Source organism: Pavona decussata, unplaced genomic scaffold (genome assembly GCF_977016875.1).
Source record: "Pavona decussata unplaced genomic scaffold, jaPavDecu1.1 SCAFFOLD_110, whole genome shotgun sequence".
NCBI classification, from domain to species: domain Eukaryota; kingdom Metazoa; phylum Cnidaria; class Anthozoa; order Scleractinia; family Agariciidae; genus Pavona; species Pavona decussata.
Genome location: NW_028145524.1, coordinates 907,501 through 930,000, shown reverse-complemented (window position 1 = coordinate 930,000; position 22,500 = coordinate 907,501). Strand labels below are relative to the sequence as shown.

Sequence of the window (22,500 nt, the reverse complement as noted above, 5' to 3'; positions counted from 1 at the left end):
CGGATATTTCTTGTGAACTACTCTAAACAATTACTTCATTTCTATGTCTTAGGCCGGTCTCTTCATTTTTGAGAAGAGATAAAAATGGAGATTACAGAAAACACACTAGTGTGGACGTGTGGAAGTTTGGTGAATTGTTCCAACTAAATAGGCCTTACCACGGTTTTCGACACCATTTTGATGGGTAGGCAAACACGTCTGAAATAGCAGTGTTTGTATGGAAATTCGATGTCAAATAATTTTCATAAAACATCGCTTCTGAAAAATTCATGAATTGGAAACTTTTACCACAAGTAAAAGGATTGTAAGAAAAAAAAAATTGGCGGGATGTTATCATGTAGTTGTCCAAGAAAGCGTCCAGTCGTGTTTTGAACTTTCCATACATTTCCCTGTATTTTTTTCCCGTGAACTATTTTTAGTAGCAGTTCACGGCTGGTTCGCTATACAAATGTATGAAAAGTTAAAAGCACGACTGGACGCTTTCTAGCACAACTACATCTCTCCAATTTTTTTCTTACAGCAAATTAGCTTTAAATTTTAGTTAAGAATTGGTTCATGCTTAGCGTGCATATATCGAGTTATGGATGCACGCGGGAAGTTTGGAGAGCTCGAGAGAAGCGTAAGAGTACGCCTCGAGCAACTCTAGCTTCTTGAGTGCTCTCCAAACTTCCCAAGGCGGCATCCATAACTCGATATACGCACAGGTAAAAGCATGAGCCAATTCTTTTATAACATAGACTATAGTGAAAATAAAGTAAATGATTCCTTGAAAACAGGTTTCATTGCTGATTAATCACAACATTCTCTAAATGTTCTCTACAAAAACACAAAGGTGAAAGTGGTTTCCCGTATCGGTTTAATGTAAGCATTTCATTAAACTTCGACAAACCCTTATAAATATACATTTCTTATGATTTTGTGTCTCTGTAAAAAAAGGTTTTTTAAAACATAGCGCGCGCATACTTCGTCATCTGACTTGCACACGTCGTCGGATGGACGCACGGCCGTGCGTATGTTGAGAAATGAACCATGATGACGCCAATACGAATAAGATTGGGAAGCACGCGCGCTATATGTTATAAAATGGGCCTGTTTTTGTATGCATGGCCTGCCAACCAATCTCTTGCGCGCTTTTAGTGGCACGAACAACCCACACACGTAACCAACTAAGCCTTGAAGGGAAGATGTGGTCCATCAGGTTGGACTTTTCAAAAGGTTCAAAGAGGCATTGATCCAAATTAATCGCGAACTAAATTGATCTGTCAAAACGTTTTCGAATACAATTTGGCGTGGCAAAATGACAAAAGTTTCTTGGATTTATTTTCAAATAGGTAGGCCTGCGCGAACGTTTGTAGCGACTTGTGTGTCGGAAAAAATTTTGCGTCCTCATTGGTGTTCAAACTCGATCTGTTACCGCCTCGCCACTTATCTGCTGATAATAATAATGAGGTAAGGCTACACTAACACCTAGATACACAAACTTTGCCAAAAAATGGCAGATTTCAGAAAGGAAAAAATATCAAGGTTGAAGGTTCATTTATTTCACACTATTTACACAACATTAACATAGAAAGTAAAGTATTACAACAGATAATTACAAGATAAAAATAAATACAGTACAAATTATAAAATGTGTGTGGTGGTCAAAGTAGCAAAGGCTTTCTAGTTGACCACCACCTACTATCGTCCAAACAAATCGTAACAACCATTGCAGAAACAGGGATACTGTGTGCAGTGACTTTGACTAGACGACATTAAAACAAAAAAAGAAGAGCGAATTCGTCTAGCGTCTAATCAAACTGCGACCTAGCGTTAAAAGCTTCCCTTTTATCTCAGTATTAAGCAGCTTCTTCTTCTTCTTCTTCTTCTTCTTCTTCTTCTTCTTCTTCTTCTTCTTCTTCTTCTTCTTCTTCTTCTTCTTCTTCTTCTTCTTCTTCTTCTTCTTCTTCCTCTTCTTCTTCTTCTTCTTCTTCTTCTTCTTCTTCTTCTTCTTCTTCTTCTTCTTCTTCTTCTTCTTCTTCTTATTATTATTATTATTATTATTATTATTATTATTATTACTATCATTAAATTGTTTTGCGGATCACCGCTGTGCACTCGTTCCCAGAGCCCCGTTCCCCTTCCCACTTCCCGGTTCCCCGTTCCTGATTTTAGTATGCTAAAAGCTAATGCGGCGTGACGACATTTTCTCACGTTGAAATCTATGAATATCTCTTTCTTTCTTGACCTTTCACATGGCTAGGTCAAATTTTGTAGTCCGTTGTTCTCATGTAAATTGCCTTCAAAATTCTAACGCATTGGTGAAGCCGCAGGCTTATCAACATGCTAAAACGTACCATATACGCGGTCTACGTCGTTCTTGGGTATTTAAGTTTTGTTCCCAAGGCAGGTAAGACTAGCAATAGAAACCTAGTTATAGATATGTAATAGGCCAATCGAGGAAATCATAATTCAGCTATTTCAATTACCGTTGTCGGATCAAAGTACAAAGCTGTAAGACAAGACCTCAAGATTTTGTGGATTTGTTATGAATAAGGTCATCAAAATCAGCTATGTCTTGTCTGTCCAGTGAAGATATACGATGATGAGCCATTTTAATGAAGGAAATGTTAGGATATCAAATGGATGAGGTGGCAGCAGCTTTAAGCTTTAATCTGACAATGTTAATTAAAATAGCTGTGTATGTATTTAGCCAAGCCTAAAAGCGGAGCTCCACAACTCCTTTCTAATAGCATTTATATACATGCTACTCTGCTTATTGTATGAAAGCAATAACTTTACAAATTCTTCATCCTGTCTTGAGTTTTGCATATAAAGCAAACTTTTTACGCGTCAGTGGAAAATGTTTTGAATCATAAGCTGTTCTTGTTGATCGTGCGAGATCACATTGCTGAATTCCGGCCGATGACGTTCGAAAGCATTACGCACTCATGGATGAAAAAATTACGCTCTCTCTCTTGAAAATGTTTCCCTGTGGAAACTATTAATGCATTTGTGTAAAGTTTGAAATGCGTACAATAACGAAAATTTGGCTACCACTTAATGTTTCCACGCGTGCAATTTGGCCGCTAGGATAACAAGAATCATTTGTCTCAAAATTTATTACTCTGTAAATATTCCTCGTACAGAAATATTTATAGTCTCATAATAAACGTTACAAGAGGAGAAATAAAGGAAAAATAATGTTTGGTTATGGTTCGAAATATTTGAACGTTTACTTGAAAATTAGGGCGTACTGTTTACAAATATGCCCTGCGAATGAATCACACAAGTCGAGCACAAAATGTTCAAAACAATTACAGCGGTTACCAATAACACGCGACCTATCGCCTTCAAAAGACTCCCGATGAAGTTGCGTTTTGGTGGACGTCAATCATAGAAAAGCCGTTGAAATTAATTTGAATTCTTACAACATTTCAAGGGAACAGAACTAAGAAATTGGCTGTTTTATCCGCTGACAGATGATAAACTTTATGAAAGTTGATTTCCAAGCCAGGTTATCTTAAAGAATGGGCATTGTTGAGATGAAGTATTTTTGTACTGAGGCATTTTAAATCGCTACGGTACCCGTAATAATTTTGCAAAATCAGCGACGCGTGAAGTGAGCAAATTATCACGCGCAGTGAAAATTAAAATTTTTAAGTCAAAAATACTTTTTATTTTCCCTTGATCTGGCTCGGAAAACAATTATTTAAATAAAGTTTACCTTCTCTTAACGAGATAAAATTCTTAGTTTCTTAGCAGGTTACCCTGGAATCTTGTCAAAATTCAAAATAATTTCAACGGCTTCCCTTTGATTGACGTCCACCAAAACGCAACTTTATCCGACTCTTTTGAAGACAGTAGGTCGCGTGTTATTGGTAACCGCTGTAATGACTCCTAAAGAAATGATTCTAGTCTAGAGCGCGTTTACAAAACTTATGCACTGTGAATTGCGAATAAATTACACAAGTCCAGCACAAAATGTTTAAAACAATTGTGAATATTTCTCTTGCAGAAATAATTCTAGTCTCTAATTAGACGTTAACAAACGGAGAATGTTTTGTTGTGGCCCGAAATAGTTTAGTGAGCGCTTTAATTTAAAATTAGAGCGTGTTTACAAAACTTATGCGCTGCAAATGATGAATGAATTAATAGAGAAACCCAACAAAAAAATTTCAAAACAACATTTAACTCTGTGATATTTCTCCTACAGAAATAATTCTAGTCTCTGAGTAAACGTTAAAAAACGGAGAATACAGGAAAAATAATGTTTGGTTGCCGTCTGAAATATTTCAGTGAGCGCTTTAATTTAAAATTAGAGCGTTTACAAAACTTATTCATAACAATTCAGAACTCTGTGAATATTTCTCTTACAGAAATAATGCTAGTCTCTAAGTAAAGGTTAACAAACGGAGAATGCAGGAAAAAATAATGTTTGGTTGTGGTCCGAAATATTTCAGTGAGCGCTTGAAATTAGGGCGTGTTTACAAACTTATGCGCTGCGAATTGCGAATGAATTACACAAGTCCAACACAGAATATTCAAAACAATTCATAGCTTTGTGAATATTTCTCTTACAGAATAACCCATTTTACAGTTGTGTGCTTCGTGATCTGGCCTTGGGTTGTAAAGCCTGGTTTACACGTACAACGCAAGCATAAGCATAAGCACAAGCAGAAGCACAAGGATGTTTACACGTGCGATAAGAATAAGCATAAGGTGACATACGCGAACGCAGAAGCATAAACATTTGTTGCCGCCATTTTGCAAATGGCAACGCATGAGTAACTAGAATGTACGCCGACAACTTGCCACTGTTTTTCAGTTTTCTTTCCTTGTGCTTGTGCTTATGCTTGCGTCGAATGGAAATCGTTCCATTCTCTTGTGCTTGTGCTTATGCTTATGCTTGCGTCGTTGCGTCGTACGTGTAAACCGGGACGACGTAAGCATAAGCACAACCGCAAGCACAAGGCGCTTATGCTTGCGTCGCACCGGTTTACACGTAGGTTTCTTGTGCTTATGCTTGTGTTTATGCTTTGCGTCGTATGTGTAAACCAGGCTTAAGCGAGACAGAGGTGACCTTGTTTTGCCTTTAATTTCTATGCGACTTGCGAGTTGCTTACTCACCCAGCTGACTACATGTTTGTTTTCAACTGACATTTCGCCTGTTTGTTTGTCGCTCTCGAGTTTCAAATTTTCTTATTAGTCGCCTGCTTTCTCGACATATGTAGTTTGACAACATATTCAACGAATACAAGAAATTAGTGTTGTTCAAAATTCTCGTTTGTTTTTCTAAAAGAAGTAAGCCATTCCACTCCCGCCGAAAAAACGCGGGCTCCCGTACAGGTTTAAAGTGGCATTTCACGGTGGCTTACATAGAGGGGCGGACGTACGTTAGCCGGACGGTCGGACAGTGACGTCATAACCAAAATTTTTTGCATTCATGGTATTACCAAAATTTATTATCAATGGGGCTCCCCGCGCGCGTAATGTGGACATCTCTTCGAAGAAGGAAGAATCAGGTTACGCTAGACGAACCGCACTACCACGCAGACCTTACACTTCACACATTTCATTACTTAAATCATCATTTCATAAGTCAGCCATTTACTTGATTACACTTAAAGAAACGGACAAGAATTCGGGTTGACTACACTAAAAGACAAGAAGACGGGGAAGCTCCTGTTCCTTTTTCTTTTTCTTACTTCCGGCTTCCTGATGGCATCTAAGACGCGGTTTGCATCGCTAGATGGGAATTATTTAATTTGCAGGATACAGGGTATGCAAACTCTCACGTTTCGGAAGTGATGCGTATGTACAAGAGGATTACGTGATTAATTTGAATACAGCTGTTTTGACCACTAATGTTAAGCCTTTTCTTTTTCCGAACGATTCTGTGGTCTACATCTACAAATCAAGTGAAAATTATCAGACAGGTCGAAATGAAATTCGCCCGACCGTATTCTCAACGCAACGTTATTGCGAGACAGTTACTTGATGTTATTATTATTGTCATTAACAGCCGCGTAAAACTATATAAGACGCATTCAATTATAACTAATCAATGGAAGAAGTATTGTGAAAGGCCGGTAACATATGTAACTAATCAAGCATGGTGATCGCGACGAAAGGAAATTTTAAATCAGAGGAATTGCTGAATCTCGATTTCTATAAGATATCATGTACCCGTAGACTAAATATAAACTAACAATAGTCACTCGATAATACTGTGTTCGCATTCGACTGAGCATACTTTGAATCTAATGTCGGTTTTATTGAGCGGCTGTTACCTTCGTGACGCGTCGTTTTGACTAATTCTTGTCACCTAGCCAAAGATGTCCAGGCTTCGCTCGGTCAAAACATTCACCTGTTCGACCAACGGCGGAGATAATTTTTTTTTTTTTTTTTGATTAACTGAATAACTGACTGGCACACCAAACTCACAATCTGATAACATGAACGTAAGCTCGATATTGCTCAATATTGCGCTGAAACTGGAAAATGTTGCTGGCTCATATTCACCATTTTTCCTGCGTACGTTCATAACAAAAAAAATGACAAAAGGTGGTCAAGCTCGGACGCAGGTAGGCTTTCCTTTTTTTTTTTTGACTGTTCAAACCATTAGCTTCACTAAAACGGAGTAGAGTGCAAATTTTCAAATTTGCCGCTTGTCGTAAACAAAAATACACGGCTTATGACCGTTTCCATGGAAACGGTCCGTATGGTAAAATCACTACCAAGAAAGAACCAATCAGAACGCGTCCATTTACCTTAAGACTACCTTGCCATATAATAAGTGTTCGGATTATAGAGGTATCCGTTTTAGGGAAGTAGGCTTTATATGGATTTCGGTCTCGCAGGGACCAGGTGAACTGTCCTTACTAGAGAGGTGTCGTAAGGGTATTATGGAGGTTTCAGTAAGGAGAGGTTCCACTGTATGTGCTTTTTTTTCTTTTTGTACTTGTAGATTGTCAACCTTCTTTCACTGTAATTCCTAACAATGGCAATCCAATCTATGTGAGTGAGGGTGCTGGTTCTCTTACGTTGGTTTGGGACTACAATGCTGATGGACGAACAGTAAGGGAAGTGCTTCTAGTGTACACAAATGGAGCCCATGAGGTAATTGTGGCAGGGAAGGCTCCTAACCAACTTCAAATAACACCAGGCGTTGGTTATGATGGTAGAGTTACTTTCAGAGGAAGGGCTACATTCGAAATATCAAGCATTGTTCCAAGTGACAGCAGGAAATATAAATGTAGAGTCGTCTTTACAACTTATGATCCCTATGAAATATCAAGAGGTAGTGTCGAAGTTGTTGTTGTTGGTAAGTATTGATGTATTGATTTTATATCACCATTTTTCCTGTCTACTGTAATGAAAGGTGACAGTCAGCATAGTGATCTCATTAATAAAGAGAGAAACAATTAATTTAATGTAAATTTGAATAATATTGGCTATAACTGTGCTTTTACATGGCTTACTGTACTTTTAGAGACGAAATGAAAATTCATTGTTCGTGAATTGAAAATCTGTACTTTGCGAAATAAAAAACTGTAGTTTGCGAAATGGAAATCTATAGTTTGCGAAAAGGAAATCTGTACCTTGCGAAATGAAAATCTGTAGTTTGCGAAAAGGAAATCTGTACTTTGCAAAATGGAAATCTGTGCTTTGCGAAATGAATATCTGTAGTTTGCAAAAAGGAAATCTCTCAATGAAAATCTGTAGTTTGCGAAAAGGAAGACTGTAGTTTGCGAAATGAAAATCTATACTTTGCGAAATAGAAATCTGTACTTTGCGAAAAGAAAATCGGTGACGTTATTTGACGTCCTTGCTGCATCTGAACAGAAAATTGTCAGCTATAAAAAGACTCGCTTTATTCCGTGTACGAAATGCCAAAATATTCGGAAAATTCAGATGGCGCGAGGAAGGTTGGCGTTTTTGTTGCCACAAATATGCAAATACACTTACCGGGAAGGGTCTCTGTAAAACGAAGACCGGATGGTGGCGGATGGCGGATGGCGGATGGCGGATGATAAAATGCGGATGACAAAAAAATTAAAATAATAAATAAATAAATAAATAAATAAATAGATAAATAAATAATTTCTTACGCCCGATTTTTTTTAGAAAATTACGTAAAAATTACGTGAAAATCAAGTAGTGATTAATGCCAAAGAGAAGAATAAACTGTTATGGACCAAAAGACTTACGCTATGGCTTGACTTTTGTTATATGTTATGAAGTTGCACTAGGAAATAGCCGGAACAAATTTTTCTAACCGCTTTTCTCGACTTAAGAGAAGTAACCGAAATGGCAAATAGTCTCCTACTCGAAGATGTTTTTAGGGCTCGTCACGCAATATTTCCTCTCCCACGAACGGAATATGGCGTGACGAGCCCTAAGAACGTCTGCGTTTGAGGCTAATCGGCATATCGAGTGAGTTATTTTGCTTACGATATACTGTCTACGTGCGGGTCTAGGGGTAAGCTAAGCCTTCAGTGGCTATAAAACAATGAAAATAAGATTTATCTCGACAGAAGCCGGAAGACATTGGTCAAAGCTATAACTAAAATGCTACTACCGCAATTTTGTAACATCTATTAAAACGCAAAAGCTATAAATAAGCCCTAAGTAACAAATGAAAATTGATATCATGCACATACGCAATCCACCCCACTCCCCCTTACAAACAAGGTACTTGTATCAGCGTTGTTAACGGGAACTTTGTTACATTTATTTCAAAACAAAGTACCGTACTTCCTTAATGAAAACAGTTCTCATTCATTCGAGCTAACTCACGCTAGCAAGCCTTTACTTATTTTGTGTGGGATAACGGATATCAAAGCAATGTACAGCTGTACAGTGTAAAATTCTTCCTTTTCATATTCCAGTTCAGAGACAAACAGAATAGACAAGCCAATATAATTATTATTATGTACAATGTAGTTTCCAAAAGAATGCAATTTCCAGTAAGCTTTAAAAACTTTCCCAATGGAGCACAATAATTATTCTCCTTATTTTCAGTAAACTGTATTCTGTTCATTCCAAAAACATACAGTGTAACAGGTCCCAAAAACCTTATTTGTGTAGTCTTATTCAGTAATTAAGCCCTGAAAGCATTAAGAATGGTTACATGTATGTACCACAAGAGTCAGTAACATGGACCAGGTGTACAAACGTACTTGTTAATGGCATTAAAATAGTTTTAATTAGCAATGACTCACTTTTAATTGACCATTGCGTACATGTATGTACAGTAGTCAGGGGATAATATAATGAGATAGGATGATCATCTCTCCCATTTCACTGATTTGCTTTACATGTAGGTTTTTCAATGTTACAAGGAAGAGAGTGTTAATTAATATGCTTCTACATGTACCTTAATTTTTGTGACAAATCAGTTTTTGCATTACATTCTGCATTTCTGTGGGCCACTGCAAAGACTACAATGACAAAATATCTGATTAAAATTAGTAAAAAGAAAACTAAAATGTCATGCCAGGGTTAAATTAAATTTAAAAGACTGGAAATGTTCATAACATCATCTGGTATTTGTGCTGAACTTACTGGGTAGGGATGTCCGTTGGTAAAACACTGTATATTAAATGTAACATTTTTAATAATGTTATTGTAAGTTGCATGTATGTCTCATCAACAGTTCGACCGACAATCACTCTCAAGTCTCCCACTCCTGTTGAGTTAGATGAAGGTAGTTCAACCACACTATTGTGTTTTGCCACTGGCAACCCTAAACCAACTTACACATGGCAAAGAGGATCTACAGTTGTGCAGGGGAATGCAGACTCTAACTACACCATTGCATCAGCTAACAAGGACCACGCTGGGTTATACAAATGTACGGCTACTGTTACTGCGCCAGGAGTGGGTCAGTATTCTGCTGTTTACTCCGTGGAGGTGAAAGTGAGATGTAAGTTGCCTTCATTCATTGTCTCTAGAACTTCAGTTTACTACCAGTTTATATAATTTCAGCAGCTGAGTTTGGCTGGCACGTTGTTCAATGGACTAAAATGCACTGTGCATAACAATGTATATATATGGGAATTTTTTTTTTACAAATTGAAGCTTAAATAACCCGGGAAAATGCATGGTTACCCCCATCCATTTCATTTCAAAAGCCCTTGCTAAGACCTTCTTTACTTGTATAGTCATAAAACGAGTGCGTAAATATATCTCTGAATTAGTAGGCATCTTCCGTAAGAAATTAGAGGTTCTTGGATTATGCACAGTGTGCACTGTCTTGAATGTCCCTTTCAGTACTGAAACACAGCCACTTTTCTTTTCTTTGTTTTAGACAAGCCTCAAGTGTTCAGTTTATCCAGCAACCAAACATTGAATGATGGACGGGATGCATTATTTTATTGTGAAGCAGTTGCCTACCCCACTCCCATCACATATAACTGGTTTAAAGAGGGAATTGTCATCGTAACTGATCCCAATGGAGAGTTTTTTGTAGATCGTGTGGGGTCACAGAGTAGACTGAGAGTCAAGCAGATCAAAAAGGACAGTGCTGGTCGATATAGCTGTTCTGGAACGAATTCTTTTGGAACTGGAGAACAAAAAGCTGTGTTCCTTAAAGTGAACTGTAAGCAATGTCAACCTTTCTCTCTGTTATTTGAATAAAATAATTTCAGAATGTACAAGTACATGTACATGTATGCTGCTTAGCTTTTAAAAACCTTAAAACATCTTTCTATGGTTTTTAACTTTCTAATCACATGGAATAACATAGAATAAATGATACATGTACATGTACATGTATATTTACTGTAAGTACAATATATAGTTGCTTGTCAATGAATATGTGGATAAATGATAAATGGGTTTAGGGACTCATAAATAATGGTAATATACACCCATTTTGTCAATAAAGTATTTATTTATCCACTTCAGAAAACCCGGCTTTTTCTGGAGAAGGGGGAATTTGGAGAACAGAAACTGCCAAATTTTCCCCAAAATGACTTTTTCCCCAGGCCTAAACTTTTCTGCAATCTGATTGGCTAGTGTAGGTTCATGTAAGCCATGAAATGTGATTGGTTATTATTGTTTCATTTTCATTTTGAAGGGCTAAAAAAAGATGCGATTTAGAGCCAAAAATGGTTCGATTCGTGAATAAGTCGCACTGTTGAGAGCCACTCAGATTGCAAGCATCACCAGTGATTTTAAAATGGGTGTAATAAATAAATGTAATTGAACTGAGTGGAGTGCAGTTTGGTCTGAAATCATACGCGTGATTTCAAAATTGAATGAGCACGCAGTGTGAGTTCAATTTGAAATCACAAGCATGATTTCAGACCAAAATTGCACGACACAAAGTTCAATTACCACTTTATTACACCTATTTTGAAATCATAGAGGTTTATTGTCAATATTACATTCTATTTTTGTTACTTCATTTCCATTTGATGGGCTAAAGAAAGAATTCGATTTAGAGCAAAAAATGGTGCAATTTAGGAATAAATCCTACTGTTGAGAGCCAATCAGATTACAAGGATCACCAGCGATTTCAAAATGGGTGTAATAAATGAATTAACGAACCAACAGGTTCGGGAACAAACAGATGAGTGAGGGAAAATATTTGGTCAATGACACGTACTGGTCGATCCTTGGGCATTGGTCCAAAAATCTATGGCGATCTAGTGCCATTCAACAAACCCACCATCATATGGAATCCAACTTAATAGTGCCCATTGCCAGGATTTGTAAATGAAGTTAACTAACCGTTTTCTCTCATGTGTATTTCTCCGTCCTGGAGTCTTGTTTCTGATCTTGCAATTGTTACGTGTCCTGTATCCCTTAAGAACCCATTGTTATAGTGAAGTTGACCAGTCCTGTTTGTTGGAATACTTTTATTCACTGTAAAGTTATTAATTTACGTTGTGTGAATCGTCACTTGAAGGGTGTAAATAATTGATGGAATTTACTTTTAATGTTCTAGTGGGGGGGGGGGGGGGGGGTTCCAGAGGTGCAGCCGACTTGGGGACTTTGTTTCCTGTTGTTTTCAAGTGTTGGATGAATCGGCAAAGTAATATACATGTTTGAATAAACTTTCATTAGCTACAGTTACAGTGAATCCCACCCCTCCCATAAAGTGTAGACCCGGCCTATGTTAAAATGGCTGACACTAATAATTATTCTTTTGTTTGCATTCAAATTAACCTTACTAACCTCGTTCTTGAGTTCAAGAATCAAAAGAGCATTTCACCTTGAACAAGGCTAGTAAGGCTAATTTGAATGCAGACAAAAGAATATTAAAATGTAAGCCATTTTGAATAGGATCTATGACATTAAATTAACTTGAATTCTGCGGTCCCAAAATTCTGCTGCCATTCCATTGTGGTTCAGGTTATTATGAACTTACAAATTAAATCAAAGTTTTGCTTGGCTTTTAGATGCCCCTCAGAATGTCACAGTGACTCCCGAGAGGGCTGAAGTGAAAGAGGGACAGAGCACAACACTCACTTGCCACTCTGATGGATATCCAGCTCCAGGCTTCTCTTGGAAGTTTGATGGCAATGTTCTCAATGGAGCCACACAAAACACTTTTATGTTAACAAACGTTGAGGTGAAAGACGCAGGCAATTACACATGTCTTGGAAATAACTTTCGTGGTAGCAAAGAAACCACAAAGGTGGTTAACGTACTGTGTAAGTAAATTAATATTAATTTTTTTGTGTGAAACGTTTTAGAATGACGATGCAAATTATGAGGTGTCTTTTGGAACCACCCTACAGTCTGTTACACGATGGAAACTTGCTTAATTAGTTTTCTCGGAGCTTCCGGAGTTTTAGATATTTAACAGATCTCATGAAAGTGTCCGAATAAATACTAGAACAGTCATCATGTATTGTGCGGGGTGCTTTAGGCTTCGTAAGGACCTGTACATGTAAGTTAAAGAAACAAATTGGGTTGTCGAGAGCACAAGACAACAAAAGAAATCCAGGTCCTCAGTAAGAATAAAACCGATGACTTTCCAAGGTTGATCCTTAGTAGAATGAGAGGGAGGATTCGAAAAATAGTATATATATTTAGCCAAGCCTAAAAGCGGAGCTCCAATTCTTTTCCTAGCATTTACAAAAAATCTGCTTTCCCCGAGGACAAAATTACTTACTCCTGATTGGTCAAGCGGCGAAAATACTCGCTCCTCATTGGCTGAACACGCCAGTTCGACATTCCATTGGTTTCTTAATTTTTTGTCGAAAAACAAGGACTTCTTTCAAGTTCTTTGGAGTTCGACTGTTTAAGCCGGGTTGTTTGTACCACAAATACATGGAAATCAAGTGCTGCAACTAGAAAGGGAATTCCTAAACGTTAGTTTTCGTGTTTCTTATAGGAATCAGCAAAAGCCGGATTAATTGTCTTAAAGCTAAAAACTTGGATAGGATTGACATTTGTTCAGTTGAGAAACTAAAATCAGTCATGGCGATCATGTATGTGCTTTCAACTCTCTACTTCTTCTTACAACGAATGATAACTGAGCCTAACAGTGTCCTTTTGATGGGAGGAAGGAGTAGGTCAAATTTTGTGGAAGGGATTAAGTTCCTTCTTTAGATCCACCGTTTGTTATTTTATCGATCTATTTTCGCGGATTTTCAAGCGGTAGGAATTGGATAGCCTGACATTAAGTTTTATCGTTGTTAGTTTACTCCTGAATTAAAATTATATTCTATCTTCATTACATGACTGTGTAAAATTTACAACTCAGTCAATATTCTCCTACTGAAATCTAAATAAACGTCAAGAAAAGGAGAACACGAGGAAATCACCCTTGGTTGCTTGGCACAGATCTTTAAGTATGTTTACAATTAAATGAGAGCCGTGCAGTGAGAAAGAAACTGCCCCTAAATAAAAAGTTCAAAAATTAGTTTCTCCACGAATATTTCTCCTATCGAAACGATTGAAGTGGAAAGCTTGAAACACGTGAAATAAGGAAAAATTATTGATTGTTGCTCGGAAACGCATTAGACTAGTAAACGGCTAACAAGTTGCCTAAATTGGTAGGAGTTGCGTTCAAGTTAACAGAGAAAGAAAAATTCACCGTTGTTTGCTCAATTAGGTCATTTCACTTTGTTGTTTTTCGGAGAATGGCAAAGAAATGCACCAAAATTTAAAATGCACGTGCGGAGCGAATGTTTTTGTTGTTCATTTTCAGCCATTTTGCTGCCGTCGTCGTTGCCAACATGGTTCCCTGATATATTTGGCGCTCGGATAAAAATGTCTGAAAAACCATAACTCAGTTGATATTGCTCCTACTAAAAAAATTTTGGCATACACAAAAATTTAGACTTCAACGCTTAGTTGTGGCCCGAAATATTAGAGCGTTTACAGTCAACCCAGGTCACGCGTGAACAGTATTTCCAAGAATGAAATGAACATTCGAATTTCTCTTTGTAATGTCCGACGTGTGAATGGAATGTTGGACATTTCTCTGGAAATCGTTCCGAAAAAGACGCATTAACTTAAAAAAAAAAGATTCAAAATACTTGGGAAACAATTGTTATTCTTGAAATATTCAATTTTGTAGTGTAAAGAAAAATTCATAGCTTTATACCGTCAATAAGCTAGGGAAATTTATACGGGAACTCTGAAATCTCGTTGGCGATTTTCAAAACTGACATGTAAATTTCAAAACTCCGTTCAAATTTCAAAAATATCGTTCACGCGTGACCTGGGTTGACTGTAAAACTTGTCCGTGTTTACACAGTGCAAGCGCATGAAAGCAGAGCGGCGAATTATAAGGCATTGCATGTACACGGCTTCAAAACCAAATGTTACAAAAAAAATTTCTCTGCGAATATTGGTGGTATTAAAACGTTTAATGTATCTGTATAAAACGTAACATAAAGAAAAATTATTAATTGTTGCCTGGAAGAAAGCATTTTCGTTTACAAATGATTTGTAAACGGCGGTCGAATAACACGTCATGATAATATTTTTTTTGTGTGTGCGTAAGAGCAAGTTACCGGCCCGGGGGAAAATGTTTGGAAATTCAAAACTGTGTCAATCCTGCTCCTATGGTAATAATTCTAGTCTCGTTAACAAGTGGACAAATACGGGAAAATAGTCTTTGGTGTATGGTAGAATTATTTCAGAGCTTTCAAACTTGTGTCAGATTACAAACACATGAGAGCCGTGTGGTGCGAATCAAAAAAAACACGGCCACGAAACAATATTGTACAAAAATTAATTTCTGAACGAATATCGATGGTATCGAGAATTTAATAAACGATAAAAGCATCTGCTTAAAGCTTTAAACAAGTACCATAAATAAAATGGAGAATATGGTAAAATAGTCTTTGGTGTTTGGTAGAATTATTTCAGAGCTTTTAAACTTGTGTACAAACACATTAATCGAATGCCGTAAGGTGCAAATGAAAAAAACGCGGCCACGAAACAAAATGTTCAAAAATTAATTTCTACACGAATATCGATGGTATCAAGAATTTAATAAACGATTAAAATATTTGTGTAAAGCTTAAAACACGTAACATAAAGAAAAATTATCGATTTTTTCCGGGAAGAAACCTTTTTGGTTTACAAATGATCTGTTGAATCGGCCGTCGTAATCACGTAAACATGGTATTTTTTGCGAGAGCAAGTAAGCTCCCGGGGAAAAAAATGTTGGATATTAAAGACTGTGTCAATTCTGCTCCTAATTAGCAATAATTCTAGTCTCTAAGTAAACGTTAAGAAAAGCAGAATACCGAAACGTACTCTTTGGTGTTTGGTAGAATTATTTCAGAGCTTTGAAACTTGTGTTTGTTTACAAGCACATAAGGGCCGTGCGCTGCGAATGAAAAAACACACGGCCACGAAACAAATTTTTAAAAATTAACTTCTCCTCGTCGAATATTGCTGGTATTGAAAGCGATTAAAGTGTCTATGGAAAGCTATTTTAGAGTTCTAAAAGTGACCATAACTGATCACGAACGGGTGATATAGGTAAATGAGAGGCTTCGTTAAACTTAAGCTTACTTTTCTTTTTCGGTCGGCCTGCTTTAACTTGCTATCCGTCGCTCTCTTCCACGTTGACCTTTGCTTAATCGTCTCCGCTTTTTTCGTTTTTTTTTTCTCTCTCTTCTTTCCACGTTTGTCAACATAATCAACGAATACGTATAAATTGTCTTTGTGTTTTTTGTTCTTTAGCATTTCTTTTGTAAACGCATCTTGCCAAACTATCTCGCCATGCAACTTCCCGCCAAACAAACACGGGCGCATTAGCATTGTGGGATTGCGTACGGACGGTCGGACGGTCGGATGGACAGAAGTGACGTCATAACCAAACCAAAATTTTTCGCATTCATGGGTTTCCCAAATTTTCTTAGCTATGGGGCTCCGCCCGCGCGCCTCCGGCGTGCGGAGCTCCACTATTAATTCCTATTTATAATCACAACTCAATCAAAGGAGTGGGTGTGCAGCTCTAACTGTGCGCCCGAGTGTTTAATGATGTCCTCATGCATAGATACAAATAAATAGACGCTAAAACAAGATAAGTAACAAATTAAGATCAAAAGCGTACATCCCGAGCTAAACATATGTGTCTGTCTGATACAAAAACCCTGTGGGAAAAATGGGAATGTATTCCCCAACCAAATGCAGTCGCACAAACTTCCAAGGGTTAGAGGTAAACTAACAGACTACTAAAAATTCCAATATTTACAGATAATTATAGGAAAAAATACATGTATAGATTTTTAACAAGGCTCCAGTGTCAAAATTCCAACTTCTGAAAACTAAAGTTTGAAAGTTCAAGAGCTGAGATGAATATATTACAACCGACAAACCCTTATATACACTTACAACGAAAGACTCAATTACTGTAACACCATTCCAGTACGCGATCATTCATACCAACAGGAAAATATTTACATTCTTTGTCACTACCACTGACAGCATAGTTCCGCCGAATGTAAATTCTTTTTTTTCCTTTCAGATAAACCAACCATTACAACCTTTACGACTGGAACCCCAAATAACAATGTGGTGCAAGGAACAACTGTGACTATCTCATGCAGTGCCAATGGCTATCCTGTTCCCAGCTACACCATAAAACGTAATGATACAGACGTGACACAAAATGCTGGTGCAGGCAAGCATAGGGTCACCAATATAAGGCTCAGTGCTGAGTATGATTCGTATTCCTGTGTGCCACATAACAGTGAAGGAAATGGACCAAGGGAAGTACTTAAGATCACTGTGCAAGGTTAGTACACTGTACCGTATAAATACCCACACAGGAGACTACAACTTGTATCAGTAATAAATCATGAAACACAAGGTTGGTGCCTCTCTTTGAGTCTGGTAGACTGGCTACTTTACATTGTACACCTGTTTACAGGAAACGTACAGTAGCAAGGTCTGTTTGAATCAAAATGAAAACTGGGACTAAAAGGTGCATACAATATTATATTTTAGAGATAATTAAGCAACAAGTTTAAATGTGCTGAACACATGTAATTCGGAAAGGCTCTGAAATACATGCTTATGTACATAACAATGTATATTTTTTTCCCGAATTGAAGCTGTATTCTTCAGGCCCCAGTTGTTCAAGGAGTAATTAACAATTATTCCACGAGCGCGCATTGGATATGAGATGATAGATAGCCAATGAGGCGCGTAGCGCCGAGTTGGCTATGATCATCTCATATCCAACAAGCGCAAGTGGAATAATTGTTTTATTAAAAACAATCAAGAAATATTGCTAGATCTTACTGATTTCACTGTGCAAGAATACCCAGAAGACAATTTAATGGTCGCCATTTCTCGGCCATGGTATAATGGCTCATATACCATGGCCGCTAAGCCAATCAAATCCCTCGAATTGCATTATACAATGATTCAGTTTTTAATAATTAACTTTATCCAGTGGATAAGTCGCTATCCCCAGGGGGGGGGGGGGGGGGGGGACGGGGGGTTAACCAGATTTCAAGTGACGGGGATGATCCAAGGATTTTTTTGGGTTTGGAACTTTTGATTCCGGGATTTTTTTGGGTAGGGAAATTTGACAAATATTTTTGGGGGTGGCTTGATTTAAAGGGGAAGTATTATGGGTTTTTAACCTTTTTTTGTTAAAAATGATGAAATAAGACCTTCAATCAGCTGCCAAATAATTCTAGAATGACGAGAGGAAAGAGATCAACTCAATTCTTGAAAAGAACAACTGGTGGTCTGTTCTATCGCATTTTGGAATCAAAAATGAGAAAAGTTGATAAACAATAGCCTAGCATTTTTCAAGTTTCAATCCATACCGACCTACTCTGTCTCTGGCCGGAGGCACAAATCGACAATTTTATTGCACTGGGGTGATAATTTATAACTAACTTGACAATCATTTCATTGTTTCTGCTGACAGACAAACATTTTTGGGTTTTGAAATGATAGCAAATTTGCGTGATACTTCCCCTTTAAGTAGGGATTTTTTTGGGTCCTCAAAACAATCTGAAGATTTGTGGTAGTGCCCCATATCCCGGCCGCGTAGTTCTGCCAACCAAACTTGTTTTGCCGTTGTTTTACTATTGGGCAACTTGGGATTCTCGAGTGTTGTTAGAATAACTACCAGATGCAGAAAAACTTCAGATGGTATGATGAATAAACAAACACAAACATCCAATTTTTAGTGTTTTCATTTTTCGTGTTATCATATATCATTTAATGCTTTCTGGATTTTTGGGGGGTTAATTTTTTGGTCCAGGGATTTTTTTGGTTTTGATGGAAACCCTAGGGATTTTCTTGGGTTTTGATTTTTGCCCCCATTCGATCATCCCCGTCACTTGAAATCCAGATTGCTCCCCCCCCCCCCCCCCGGGTCGATATCCAGCGGATGAAATACATGTGTATTGGTTGGAGTAAATTTTATCCGCTGGATAGCGACTTATCCGCTTGATAAAGTTATCCACTCTTTAAACAACTGGGGCCAGGATGCCCCATAAGCTTAAAAATTGTGACTTTGAAGTAGAAAATTTCATCGCTCGTAGTACGCAGGTGCAAATGATATTACCTCAATTTTGCAAATGGTGCTGACTCACAAAAGTGTCCTTAGTTTGTAACTTTCATAATCGAGTACTGGAGACATTATACAATTTGCTACCAATAACCATACATGCATGTATACATACTTTACATACTGTAGCACATTTGGTTAATTCTTGAGGCCCTCGGTTGGAATTGCCCCTAGGCACGTAGAATCATGACAGTGATGTTTTACCTACGTTCCCAAGTGGCATGGGCTGACAGGGAATTAGCCTTGAAAAGTTATTAAAGTACATGTATGTTACGATTTTTAAGAGAACATTCAACCTCCTTTCTCTATTTATGGTGAAATTGGTAACATGTGCAAGGAAAACTGAATGTGATATTGAAAAAGTGTGAAATTATTTCATAGTTAACTAAATTGCTAAATTCTGTTTTCTTTTATGCAACGGTCTAAGCACTTTTAATTTCTTGCTTTTTACAGTACCTCCAAAATTTTCTGGTCAAACTTTACCAACAACCAGGCAGGTCAAGGAAGAAAGTTTATCTGTGAGCTACTCCTGTGTCGCTGAGGCCAAACCAGCGGCAAAAATTCAGTGGTTGTTGAATGGAAAGAATCTGACCAACAGTCCACCCTACAATATCTCAGGATCATTTCAAACAACCCAAGGCTCTAAGCTGTTCAAGAACTTTAGTTATCTTGACATAGCTAAACTCACTTGGAGGCAGTATGGAAATTTTTCCTGTGTTGCATACAATGAAGCTGGTCAAGTGAGACAAAATACAGAACTTGAAGTCAGATGTAGGTACAAATCACTTGTTTACTCAGCCACAGTTTCGTTTAATTTGTGATAGTGCATGCAGCAGCTGATAAGTATTAATAAAATATACATGTAGAAGGCAGTAAGGTGGTGTACATGTATTTTCCTGATATCTTTTTTATTTTAATTTCTTGTCTTTTCTAAACCTTTCGTTTCTTTCCTTATTTCCTTCCCTTTCCTTCCCTTCACATTTTCTTGCATGTAGTTACATTGTACATTTCATTCCTTTCTCTCTCCTTTACTCTAGCACTTTATTTTAATTAATTAGGCCCTTTCCCTGTATTCTTTTACCATTTTTCTTGTTGTTTTTTTTTTTTGTTTTGTTTTGTTTTTTTGCTATTTATTGGGCATTGTACTTATCTTCTTTTCTTTTCCTTTGGTCTACTGACTTTTCTTTTTCGCAAAAGGCGTCAGATCTACACCTGGTACCGTAAGAAAATGCGGATTTTACTTTCTTGCAAGAGACAAATTTAAAAGAGGAATGGGGGTGCGGAGATGATAATGGCGCACGGCAGTTTAAACTCCCGTGGGGTGGCAATCAATTCTGTTCAAGAAAGGTGTCGATTGCACCCTGCAGTCTAAAATTCTGGATCTCTTAGGACGTTTCATAATTCTCTAAATAGAAATTACAGGAAAACATTATCTTCTGATCAATATATACGTTACCAACAAAGATAAATGTATTGTTGATTTCTCTAAAAGTCCGCGGTCCACTCTGAAACATTAAGGTCTGGATGAGGAAGAAAACATCATCATGACCGGAGACTTTAGTTGTCCACTTAATCCAACCATTGATAAGAAAGGAGGGATAATAATACCACGAAAATTCGTCGTGGCGAGTATTAATTGTATTCAGAAGGAACTCGATTTTGTGGATATCTGGTGAATAAAAAACCCGGAAATGAAAAGTTTTAAATGGAGCCAAAATTCTTCAGCCATTTTCTTCCGTTAGATTATTGGCTAATCTGGAATAACCTACAGGATTTAGTTACATCGACAGATATAATCACAGCAATTAAAACAAATCACCGAGCAATTTCTTTCCAGCTCACTAACAGTGAAAATTCCATTAGGGGACCTGGTTATTGGAAAATGAATACCTCCATCTTGGATAAGGATGTGCAAATTAAGGATGTAGCACTGCTGATACCATTTTGGTTAAATGAGGGCCGCAATGAGTTGACTAATAATCGAAGTATTTGGAATTGGACTAAGTACAATGTTATAGATCATCCGATAAAGTATTCAATACAAAGAACCAAAGAAACAATAGCCTAGCATTTTTCAAGTTTCAATCCATACCGACCTACTCTGTCTCTGGCCGGAGGCACAAATCGACAATTTTATTGCACTGGGGTGATAATTTATAACTAACTTGACAATCATTTCATTGTTTCTGCTGACAGACAAACATTTTTGGGTTTTGAAATGATAGCAAATTTGCGTGATACTTCCCCTTTAAACCTGCTAAGGACGAACTGGAATTATTTTATGAAGAAAAAACAAAGGGAATTATTATCCGGGCCCGAGCACGATGGCATGAACATGGCGAGAAGAGCACGAAATTTTTACTTAACTTGGAAAAAAAAAGTTAACAAACACACGAGGAAGTTCAGAATTAATGGCTCCATAAGTACAAACCTCTTTGATATTCTATCTTAGCAGAAACGCTTTTATCGGCAACTCTATACTAGTGGAAACAAGTCTGCGGAGCATTTGCAAATACTTGATACCTTTTGAGAGATTGAAACATCCCCAGAATTACGGAGGAGCAAAGGCAATCATGCGAAGGAGAAATTACTGTTGAAGAATGTGCCACGCTCCTGACAAATTTTCAGAGCAATAACGCCCCTGGAAATGACGGCATTCCAATTGAATTCTATAGAAGATTCTGGTCGTTAATTTTTGTTCCTTTCATTAAATGAGCCAATGGATGTTTCAAAAAAGGCGAAGTGTCAAACTCACAAAAGCAAGCCATTACTTAACTAATCAAAATAAAAAAAGGAAAGACCGCTCGCTCTTAGAAAATTGGAGACTTATTTCCTTTGTCAATGTTGATGCAAAAATTATGTCGAAGGCTATTGCTAGTAGGATTAGGAGCGTCATGGTTAATATTATTCATCATAACCAAACTGGTTTTGTTAGGGATCGTTACATCGGCGAGACGGCGCGATCGATCTTTGATATAATTTTGCGTTTCACAGGTAAAGAGAATCCTCCCGGCGTAATGATTTTTATTGATTTTGAAAAGACATTCGACAGCTTAGAGTGGAACCTTCCTTCTAAAATACTTAAAGTTTTTTTTTAATTTTCGACCTGAACTCAATCTCTGAATTATATAATTAAGACATTTAAAAAAAAAAACATACAATTAAGCTGCGTTATAAACAACGGGTTTATTTCTGACCACTTTATTTTCCTAGAGCGGGGAATAAGACAGAGTTATCCGCTTACTCCATATCTATTTGCAGCCTTGGCAATTGCGGTCAGGCAAAACGCAGCAATTAAAGGAATTACTATAAGTAAAGAAAAAAGGAAAATACTCCAGAATGCAGATGACACGACAGCAACCCTTTCTGATATAAATTCTGCCTGCGCACTTTTAATTCTCTTGATGATTTTAGATCAGTGTCTCGTTTGAAGGTAAATTCCACCAAAACTGAAGGTATGTGGATTGGTTCCTCAAGACAAAACAAACGAAACCCTTCAA

At 37.4% G+C, this 22,500-nt stretch overlaps 1 protein-coding gene across 2 annotated transcripts in view; it reads left to right on the top strand.

The window, feature by feature from the left end:
* The window catches only part of LOC146470849 (tyrosine kinase receptor Cad96Ca-like), a 98,421-nt gene that overhangs the window by 57,527 nt on the left and 18,394 nt on the right, over nucleotides 1-22,500 (top strand). The window contains exons 1-7 of one of the 2 annotated variants that reach the window (XM_085121544.1): nucleotides 2,070-2,389; nucleotides 6,950-7,306; nucleotides 9,641-9,910; nucleotides 10,295-10,585; nucleotides 12,393-12,647; nucleotides 16,934-17,203; nucleotides 19,454-19,771. The exons of the other annotated variant lie outside the window; for it this stretch is intronic. Coding sequence (XP_084977670.1) covers nucleotides 2,323-2,389; nucleotides 6,950-7,306; nucleotides 9,641-9,910; nucleotides 10,295-10,585; nucleotides 12,393-12,647; nucleotides 16,934-17,203; nucleotides 19,454-19,771 — 1,828 coding nt within the window. The 5' untranslated portion in view covers nucleotides 2,070-2,322. Of the gene's footprint in view, nucleotides 1-2,069; nucleotides 2,390-6,949; nucleotides 7,307-9,640; nucleotides 9,911-10,294; nucleotides 10,586-12,392; nucleotides 12,648-16,933; nucleotides 17,204-19,453; nucleotides 19,772-22,500 lie in introns of those variants that run through there. 2 annotated transcript variants of the gene reach the window in all.